Source organism: Pipistrellus hanaki, assembly GCF_964339955.1.
Source record: "Pipistrellus hanaki genome assembly, chromosome: 11".
In the NCBI taxonomy this organism is placed as follows: domain Eukaryota; kingdom Metazoa; phylum Chordata; class Mammalia; order Chiroptera; family Vespertilionidae; genus Pipistrellus; species Pipistrellus hanaki.
This window is the reverse complement of record NC_140513.1, coordinates 30,548,758-30,560,108: the sequence shown is the minus strand read 5'-3', so window position 1 is coordinate 30,560,108 and position 11,351 is coordinate 30,548,758. Positions and strand designations below refer to the sequence as shown.

At 35.2% G+C, this 11,351-nt stretch overlaps 1 protein-coding gene across 1 annotated transcript in view; it reads right to left on the bottom strand.

The window, feature by feature from the left end:
- Positions 1–2,030: 2,030 nt before the first annotated feature.
- LOC311630287 (uncharacterized protein) overlaps positions 2,031–11,351 on the bottom strand; it is a gene marked incomplete at both ends in the record, with an annotated part of 66,189 nt that continues 56,868 nt past the window's right edge. The window contains 5 exons of the mRNA XM_084899150.1: positions 2,031–2,061; positions 4,762–4,872; positions 6,355–6,471; positions 9,452–9,578; positions 11,147–11,266. Of these exons, the coding sequence (XP_084755276.1) occupies positions 2,031–2,061; positions 4,762–4,872; positions 6,355–6,471; positions 9,452–9,578; positions 11,147–11,266 (506 nt within the window). The remainder of the gene's footprint in view (positions 2,062–4,761; positions 4,873–6,354; positions 6,472–9,451; positions 9,579–11,146; positions 11,267–11,351) is intronic.

Below are 11,351 nucleotides of genomic sequence, written 5' to 3'. Positions count from 1 at the left end.
CATTATAGACCCAGTTGAACTTCCTTTTTGATTGCATATTGCATTTGTAATCAATACATAGCATTGTGTGTCTCTGTGTTGACAGCTATCAGACTCTGGTAAATCTTTCATTGTAAAAACTTACATATCTCTATAATGCTCCAAACAGTAGCAAACACCACTTGCAAACCAGAGCACAGTAACAGCACTGAGTGAGAAGCGTTGTTTCAAACCTCTGATCCCATAATGTAAGCAAAGCTCATATATCATTTTCCCACATTAGCAAACTGTGTCTTATACACCTTGCTCCTCTCAGTTAAGAAAAATCTATAATAATAAAAGCATAATATGCTAATTAGACCAGATGTCCTTCTGGACTACCTTCTGGATGAAGTGGCAGCCGGCAGGGGCCAAGGCAGAAATGGCCAACACGGTCGTGGGGGCCGAGCCCCTTGCATGAATTTTGTGCATCCTGCCTCTAGTGCATATAATAATAAAAGTGTAATATGCTAATTAGACCAGACAGCCGAACGTCCTTCTGGATGACCTTCCGGGACTGCGAGGGCCAAAGCAAGGCACCAGAGCTGTGAGGGCAGAGCCCCTTGCACAAATTTTGCACATTAGGCCTCTAGTTTTATTGTATAGTAGAGGCCCAGTGTACAAATTTATGCACAGGTGTGAGCCAGCCAGGGGGAGGAGCTGAGGGCAGTTGGCCAGCCAGCCCCACCTCCTGGTCAAACTGCCAGTTAAACTGCCCTCTAGGGGACAATTTGCATATTAGCCTTTTATTATATAGGATGCAGGAAGTAGAGACAGAAGTTGAGTCCAGTGAAAATAGATTGATCCCAGTTTAACTTCTGGACAATTAAAAACAGCCAATCCCAGTAAGCTGAATGACCCCAAATTCCTGCCCCTTGGTGTACATGCTCTCCCTTTTTCCAAGTGAGCAGGACCTGTGAATATGCTGGGGCATTAACTCTTGTGATGCCATTATCCTATGTAAGACTCTGTCCCACCCGATTGGAGTGAGATGCTTCTACTAGCCCTGAAGTAGCTAGCATATTGAGAATGATTCCTGCGGCTACGACCTAAGGGTGCAGGTTTAATGTGATTGTGTCTTTTATAGTTTCATGTAAGGAGAATCATACAGGATGTCCTTTTTCATGCCTGCCTTCTTTTGCTTTTTCGGTTACTTCATATTGTTGTATATTTTAGTAATTCATTCCTTTTTAGTAATGAGTAGGATTACATAGTACATATTACAATGTGTTTATCCATAACTTTGTTAATTGATGTTTGTAGTATTTCCAGATTTGGACTATTATGAATATAGCTACTATAAGGTTTCTGTTCATATCTTTCTTCAAGGGAACATATGTGTGTTAGGTAAATTCCTAGTGAGATTGTTGGGTAGCCCAGTAGGTATATGTTTAACTTCAGAAGCAACTTAGTGCTTTCCAAAGTGATTGAAATTTTGCACTCCCACCAGCAACGTAAGAGAGTTCTAGGTTCTCCACACCCTTGCCAACCTTGAAGAAATCAACACATTTGACATTGTGATAGAACATATAAAATCACAGAGCAAGGATATAAAAGAGAAAACATTCCTTCCAGAGTCATCTGACTTATTTTTCTCTCAGAATACATTGAGTGACTGAAGAAAACTAGATTACAATGTACCAATTAATAATCATATGAATAAAATTAATCCATTAATCCATTAAATGCCAATATTTAAAATGTTGGCTTTTTCACTTTATCATTATTGGGGGAAGGGTAATTTGGCATAAAAAATGCATTATTTGGGTAACCAAATAACAAAATTTCACATGCAATTATTACTTCATTATCTATCTCTAAGTTCAAAAATAATTTATATCTAATTTTAATTGGGGAAATTTCTGGACATTTTTAACTAAGTATATTTTTCAAAGTCCTTGTTTCTAAAAATTCTGCTTTTGTAAAAATGTTAGCAAGTAAGGGCAGAAATGTCATGAGATATCTCAACTCTTTTGTAAGTTTCTTTTACTTTGACCAGGTCAGAAGTGAGGCTACAGCCATAAAAATGGAGAATCTTCAAATCTAAAAAAAAAAAAGAAAAGACCAGATTAGAATAAAATTTGAAGAAATGGCAAACTACATTTACAATTGGCAAACTGCATTTCTTCAAATTGTGGAGGGAATACAGTTGAGCCTAGATTCTTAGTGTGATAAATATATGAAAAGTCTTTAAAATTACTTTGACTAATACTTTATGTTTCTCAAATGAGAAAGGCCACATCAAACTTGAGAATAACAAGTATATTTTTTAAGTTTGTCATGTTAGTGAGTGAATGATGAGAATATATGAAATAAAGACCAGCTGTATGCCAAAGGTAAAGTGTGTTGGGCCCTATGAGAGAGATTCTCACTGTTTATAAATAAAGCTTTATAGAAACACAGTCATGCCCATTCACTTTCATGCTGTAGCTGAGTAGTTGCAACAGATATATAACCTGCAAAGCCTAATACATATTTTCATTGGCTCTTTACAAAAAAAAGTTACCAACCCTCCTTTATTGTATATGAAGAAGTGAGGGAAGCACATGCTTTACTCCTCTCATAGCATAAGTTAACTTAATGCATTAGACAAGAATCTTCTCATTTTCAAACCAATCCTCTACCTTCAGTGTCTCTAAAAATTTTTCAAAACCAATAAACACAGTAATTCAACTTACAGGGGAAAAATGTAGTCATCACAAGGGAATGATGGTAGGATGAAGGAAAGATGTGGATATTCTATTAATGGCAACTTATTTAATGTTTTGAAAAGTAAGAGAATACTGACTGACCACAATCTTGTCCAGTTTTTTATGATTGTTAAATTTTTTCAGTTTCTCAGTATTTTAGAAGAACCCTATGATAAATTCTTCTTAGAATGTATTAACTTTGCCTTTAGTGAATAATTACTAGATTCCCTTTTAGAAAGCAGAAAGGACTGAGTTTATCTCATTTTGCCCTCTCTTCCAGCAGTTCCAAACTTACATTTAGTGTTTAACTGTGGGACTCATCTTAATCTCAATTCCATTTCTACTCTTTCTCTAGTTGGTTTCTAATCAAACTTTTTTGTTGTAATTTTGAATTGCTCAGCTATATGTGTGTGTGTGTACATGTTTTGTTTTTAACTTTAGAAATGTCCCAAAGCCTTTTGAAAGTAGGTAGGATTTATAAATTCTAAATAATTATAAACAATAATTAGGTAGTTATGTGCATTTTAATGTTGATAATATTGGAATGATAATTATGTCAATATTTTCTGTCATTACTAATTATTTTATAACTGCTTAGGACACATTCAGCTTCATATTCCCAAATATAAATTTATATCTTAACAATAGACAGATCATATTCTAAGGCCACAATGGATTTCTTCCTAGGGAAGCTGATGCATTTAATCTCAAACACTCAAAAATTACTTTTTGCTCCAGGGAATGCAATATGTGCATTGTTAGATCAGAGATACATTTATATTCATCCAAAAATAATGTTGAATTGTACATTTCTTTGTGGCAAGAAAGTTGTTCTCAATTCTATAATATGAGATGATAAAATATTAATATCTCTTTTAAAGTAAAAAAGATGAAAGCTCCCGTTCCCAGAGTGCAAAATGTGTCAAACTAGATCAATAGGAAAGATACCTATAAAATTCTAAAACCATTCCTATCCCTCTGGAAAGCAGTATAGAAGTCAGTATTCAAAGGATGAAATACTCAAATAGCCAATACCCTGGAAGTCTCAGCTTAGCAATGAACTAGGACACTAATTTCTTAGTAATATAGTAATTGGAAACACAGAATCAAAGCTTCTAATGTTATAAGTATATTTTAATTTGCAAGTTGTTTGTGTTAGAGAAGATGGGTGAATAAAATGGAAGCTAGCTTTAAAAAAAATAAGAGGTCACATTTGCACCACACAATGAGAAGTAGAAGACAGATTTCTTTGCCCACCAACACACTTGTTAAGAATGCCATGCCTTTTGAGATGATTTTTTTAAAACAATGTAGATTTCATTATTTCTTTTAAGCTTTCAATGCCTGTTTTCCAGTTATTACAATAACTTATTAGTTAATTTTTATAAGAAATTTACAATTGGCAAACTACATTTCTTCAAATTGTTCCATTGTCTTGTTGGTTTTGAAACCTAAAATGTCCCAGGGTTCCATATAGAAGTTTTTGCTCTATGGATTCCTCCCATTTGTTGTCTGAACTCCCCCACTGAATAAAATATTAATTCATGACAAACCTCTTAGACTTCAATCAAAACCCTCACACTTCACCAAGTAGACCAGGACCAATGAAATTGTTTTTTAAATACTTTGACACCTAAAGTGGTCACTTGAACTCAGATAAGTCTTGAAATGTTTTTCTTTCACCAGTTTATATAATTCTAGTCAACAGTATTCCGAGGACAGGGCCAAAATAACTAAAAGGTATTTCACTTAAGTTTTTCCAAGTTTTTTTTCCCCAGAACTGTTTTATGAATTCTGTAGTACAAAGGAACTAATACATTCCCTGCTATTTGAAGTCATGAAATCTGATTTAGTCTTAAATGTAGTCAGTAGTTTCTGTGAAATATTTAATGATTGCTAGAACTCTGTGTTTAAAAAGGGGAGGAAGTGAAACAACCATGAGGACTTACAAAGAAGCACAAACCAAAACAAAGCTAATATCAAGGTTTCTCTTCACTTTGTGATGAGACTATGACTAAAAAAGATACAAGCAGCCTAATCATCATTCTCTTACCTTCTGCAGTTTTTGCAAAGTTTTTTAACCACATCCAGGATGACATTCTTGCAGAAACTGAGTTTCACAAATTCCAAACTAATATGACAATAATTAGCCAATGAACAGACACTAGAAATGAGAAAGAGGACAAAAAGTTTTAAAATAGGTAGTTAAATGTACTTTTCACAAAGTTTTCAAAAACTCAACCCTCAAGTTTACCTTGACCCTACATATCAACTAACACCACTCCACCTCCCCCTCACCAACTCTGAGACTGCACATGGAACTTCTTGAAAGAAATACATATGGTGGACACACCTAATTAAAGTTTCCAGAACATAAAATCAAGCAAAAATTAAGAATGACAGAGAAAAGATATTAAGATGTCAGAGTTTCATTCTGAGGTTCTTAGAGAAATGGTAACAGTAGATAAATCCAGAGAATTATTGGTGTTATCATTTCTATGTGTATTTATAATAAGTGGGTGCAAGTAATCATTATCTTAACACCTGGAACCAGAATTATTCCCTGGAGAGACCCTAGGGTATTGGTGAAAAAGAGCCTCGTTGATTCTTATAGGAGGAAAGAATTTGCAGAACATGTGACAATTCTGCTTCTTTTCTTGAACAGGGGTGGGGTTTTCTTCCTCCTGACTGGGAGAGGGGAGGAAGAGGGAGAGGGGCTGGAGCCAGCAAGGTGAAGTTGAAGGACTTGTGGAAGTATATTCTTAGCTGTGATGCAAGCCCTTCATAGGGCTCCCTGAAACATTTTTACTGAAGTTTATTTTGCTCACCAATGAGCTAGAAGAGGGTAAGCTAACATTAACTTTTCATAAAATGGCACCCTTGGACAAATATCTAGAGAGTATTTTAAAGACCTAGCATCAGTACTATAATATCTATAAAGAATATTTATAAATCTATGAAGCAAGATATACATTTCAATATTAAATTAGGCACAAAAAAAACTCTCCTATCTACCAACTAAAATATAAAAGTAATCAACTAATGCATCATGCTATTTAAAAATAAAAGAATATTTAAAAATTTTAATATTAAGAATCAGCAGCAAAACAAATCAAAATAAGACACTGTCACATATGATGCTGGCTGTATATTAAAAGAGTACTGAGGTTTCCTATTGAGTGATCAATAAAGGCTCTTCCAAATATTACTATTAGAAGAATAAAATATTCAGCCCTTTTCAGAGCAATTTAGCAATATTTACTTGAAATCCTTAAAAATGTTTATTTTTCTTTTGAGAAACTAGAGATTCTTTTTGGAATATGATATCATAGTCTACATTATAGACTCACAAGGTGTCCTTAAAATGATAAACTGAAATGGATGATAAAGTCATGACTCATATATTATTGATTTCAGAGAGGACGGGAGAGGGAAAGAGAGATGGAAACATCAATGATGAGAATGAATCATCAATTGGCTGCCTCCTGTTTACTGGGGATGGAGCCTGCAACTCAAGCATGTGCCCTTGACTGAATTCGAACTCGGGACCCTTAGGTCAGCTCTGTCAACTTAACAAAACCAGCTAGGGTGATGATTCATTATCTTAAAGCAACTGGATAAAAAGGTTAATCTGAAAAGTTCTTACCCTCTTTTGCTTATCCCTGTAGAACTTAGGTCCAGATACTTGAGCTGGTGGCAGCTTCTTGCCAGTGCATGGATTCCAGCGTTGGTTACCTGTCGGCATCCACTCACATCCGGATACCTGCAGAGTTTACATAAAAAGGATTTAGTGGGAGTTTTTCACAAATTGGCACATTAGTTTCTCCTCTCTAGTCAGTAGGTCAAGAATTAGTGTTTCTATACAGAGAAACATTAGCTAATGTTTAACTAACTAGCTGAAAGGAAAGGACACTTCAATGGAATCTTCTGTTATAAAGAAGACATGTGCCAATGGAATTCAAATCACACCGTGCAGTGCTCACATTCCTAGGGACGGAGTTCTGTCTTCTATACTCCCCATATCTTCTTGGTTAAATACCATAAGCTCAAAGTATCTAAACAAGTTTAGCCTTACATTGATTTTCATAGAATGATTTGATCATGAAAGCTATTTTTTAAATGTGTTAAAGATAACATAAATAAGACTTCCATGATCATAATACAAATAAAACTCAAATATTTGTGCTGCTTTCATTTCTTTTAATATAAAAGTCAAGAAATAGAATACTTTTCCAAGTAAAAAATCATTGAGACATCATTGTTAAATTTTTACAAGACCAAAAATAGCTTTAGCTTTCATAGTGAAGAAAAGTTTATATATAGACATTGACACAGATATAATAATAACCATATTATTAATTTTTATTGTTTTATTTTTTATATTTTATATTATTAATCTTTCTTCTTTCAACTCTAAAGTTACCTTGAAGAGTTAGTTCATAATCCTTTAAGCTTACAGACAAAAATCATCTTTATGGTCTTCTCCTCTTTAGTCTTATTTCTAGGAATCACTATACTTTATGTACATTGCCTCTGTATGGAAGCAAATGCCATTTCTGAAAATCTCGCTTTACTTGGATGGGAGATAGATAATTTAAGAAGGGGTGTATATTGACAGCAGAAGTGACATTGCTTGCCTTTTATCCCCTTTCCCTCTTCCGAAGGAAAGAGGACATAACTCGGTAACGGAAAGCTCATCAGGTGGGTTCTGGTGCTGGCAACGAAAGTGCCGACTCCATGTCTACAATGCATTCCGTGACATTCACGACCTTCCCTCTTAGAAGGTGAACTTCCATAGGACAAAAGTATCCCTGTCATTAAATGTTGTATGTTAGATATTAAAACAGTTTCCCATTAAGAAAAATATACCATAATTTGTGTGACCAGATGATGTGGAGGCCTGCACTACCATTTTCTAATTAGGCATATTTGAATGAGTTGCTTAATTCCTTGGAGGCCCAGTTTTCCTTGGAGGAAAAAATCGGAATAACTGTTTAATATCTAGAGTTACTGTGATGACTAATATATGTGTGTCTGTGAGAGTGCTAATCAAATATCATAGAAGGTAATATCATTAGCAAAGTGGCATATTGATGGATTTCCCAGCTGTTACTCTATCCCTCATGTCTTTAGTTGTGAAAGTGGTCGCTACTTTGTGCAGTCTTTGATGCTACTGCTGCTGTCATTTGCCACTTCCAAGTTCTCTTCCATGAGAGAAAGAGATTTTGGAGTGAGTGTTGGTCAACTGCTAGCACTCGTTCAGTATAGTAGAAAGATTTCTTGTTAGCTCAATGACTGGGCATCTAACTCCAGCCCTGCCATTGCCTATGTGAGCTTGGGCAAATCTCAGCCTGGATAATATCCTCATTATTTAAACAAGTGTTTGGATTAGAGGATCATTAAAGTTTTCTTCAGCTCAAAAATTCTAAGTCTATACTTACTTTAGAAGTTATATAAATTTATTGATCCTTTCTAACTCTTAGGTGATTCAACACTGAGATGGGTAGTGGCCACTTTTTTTTTTTTTAATGACCACATAATTTTTTACATTCCTCCAATTGATTGGTGATATCTATATGCCCTCTTTTATAAAACTGGGCATACTTGCCATTCCTTTAATCAATAGAGTATAGAAGAAATAAGACTACATGAATTTTGAGGCTAATTCATACAGATGGTGCAACTTCCTCCTTGTTTCCTGGGAAAATGATACTTGAGCTCCAAGCAGCCATGTCAGAAGTCTCACTATCCTGAAACTGACACACTATGAAGAAGCCCAAACCATCAGGAAAGGCCATGTGTAGGTTCTTTGGTTGATAGTATCAGCTGAGTCTAGAGTTCAAGTTATTATACATGTGAGTGAAGGAACACCATATTATTCTAGAATCAACTATTAAGTCATCCAAACCTTTGAGCTTTCCCAGCTCAGGTCCCAGACAGAGATAAACTATCTATACTTCCTATGCCCTTCTAAATTCACAAACCATGGAATCTGTGAATCTAATAAAATTGTTTATTTTATAACACTCAATTCTGGTGTGGTTTGTTATGCAGCAACAGTAACTGGAACAGAGGCAGATTATAACCAATTACACAAAGACGGGTGGTAGCTACCCATTGTCCTTTGCACCCTGCAATTCGGGGTTAAAAGAAAGTGGAGGAAAGGGTCTTGAGATGAGAATAGATTAAGCAAATAATGCTCAGACCATTTAGAACATCACTTTGAATGCCATGCCTTTCTCTGGTGAATATTCATGGGTAAGTGGGCTTTTGCTATGAAGGGTATTTCCTCTGTGATTATTCTACCTCCCCTTACTTCTTCACACCATCACAGGTCTTGCTTATATTTAATGATAGAAGGAAGAAACAGTAGAACCATTTATTAATATTGAAAGGCAGGCCCTTTAGGAATACAGAATGGACATAGTGCTATTGTTCAAATTATATCCTAAATTTGCCCTTCAAAAAACATCTTTGCTCAGACAAAACTCACGCATCCCCAAACCATTCCTTTATGTTTTATTCTATTTCAGTCAGTGTGGATGGGCCAGGTCACTTCACAGAGTGAAGCTGGCTGCTCTGCCAAGACACAGGGATGTGTCCCAGCTTCTAATTTATCTACCATGTATTGGTTATTCCAGGATTTAAATAAAGAAAAAGGAAGAGACCAAAGCCACAGTCCTATAGAAGAATGTGACCACTTTGTTGGAGTCTGGTTAAAATGCTCACAGAGGAGGAAGTACCTGAGGGTTCGCAGATAGGTGCTGATTTCCACCAAGCTCACATCCGTTACCTGAGAGCAGGAGCTGTGGACCAGACTGTCCAGCTTAGGGCATCGCATGACAATATGATGAATGATCTGATTCCTCACTTATAGGGAGGAAACAAACAGAAATTGATTTTCAATCACAGGGCTCTGCCCAGAGAAGACAGGGCAATGAATCAAATGTGTTAGAGATTAAAATGTGCATTTTTCCCCCCAAAGTCTTTATAATGTTCATCATCACCATAGGAGAGTTCTCATTTGAGGGCTGCCTAAGATGTGTCAGATTTTGAGCAAGGCACTTTATATGCACTAGCTCTAATCCCTGCAATGGTGCTATAAAATAGATGTTAGCATCCCCATCTTACAAGTAAGGAAACTGTGAGTCTGGGAGTTAAATGTCTTTTTCAGGCTAACAGTCAGATCTAGGGCTGATGGTTGCAAAGCTCATATTTTTTTCAAAGCACTTTCAATTGAGAATTAAACTGAAAAGAGTCAGTCATCTGATGAAAGCCCTCAGGTTCTCTAATAATAAAATCAGCAAGTAAGCAAGACCTTGAAAAACTAAAGACATAAACTGGAATTACTGTAGTTATAAGATCTAAAATTAATGTCAAGTTTAGGTCTAGTGGGTTCAATTTTAAATTATTATTAGAATAAAATGAGTTATGAATCACTAAGAAATTGAGGATCAAACATAAAAACCTAATAAACATATGAGAACCAAATCTAACCTATGATTAACCTCAAGATTTTCTGTGACTTTTCTTCTTATTTTAACCACTGCTCATTATATTTTTTTAACCATTGTATTAATGACTACTTAGTACTCTCTTAATTTTAAGATTTTATACAATTACATAATACATTATTATTGAAAAGTCACTAATAATCACCTAATTGCATTCTAACAGACTTAGATTTCCTCTCTCATAGTTTATAATAGACAGGATTTTGAAAGTCCTATCCATTCATATACATATAGATGCACACACCCATAAGGAAGGGAAAATCAGGTACTACAACCTTCATCCACCTTTATATCTGTCCATCACTATGTCTTTATATATATATATATATATATATATATATATATCCATCTATGATGTAGTATAATTATGCTATAATATTTATTCCCTTTACTCATTATTGTCTGATTTAAGTATATATGTACATTTATGCCCTCTATTTAAGCGAGTACAAAAGCCCACTTTTCAAACCTTGAACTCCATCTGGACCACAAAGGCTACAATCTCAAGAGCAAAGAGAGCATGACCCTCTTCCATGATGGCTCTCTTAAGAATTTACTGAAAAGCTTGACATTCAGAGAACATCATGAAAAATCTTGACTTTCTAGGACATAAAAAATGGGGGGAAAAATCACAGAAACATCCTGTCCAGGATATCATGTTAAGCTAAGCTATTTTCTCATACCCTCAGGTGACCCACACTTGAAGGTAACCTTTTGTAAGAGATAGTTAAACTTAGAAAGTAGGCAAATTAGGAAGTAGCAATTCATTTTACAAATAATCCCATGCAAGGTTCCTAAATAAAACAAGTTTTCAGTACACATTCAAAATGAGATTTGATTCACAACATTTTAATTGGCATGTAATTACTGTAATATAGAATTCATAGCCTGGCTGCAGCCTGGTTTAAATTAACATGAACTTACCTAATACTGACCACATGCCAGGAACTTTGGTTTGCTTTGTGATCAGCACATCCAGCCCCAAAGAATTATTGTGGATGGGCTCCAAATCTATGCTCTGTACATCTGTTTTAGTGCCAGAATCTACAAAATCCCCATTTGAATATAGAAATTAGAGTCATGGAATTGCTTATCCCATTTTATACTTAGATTAACTAAGGAACCTCAA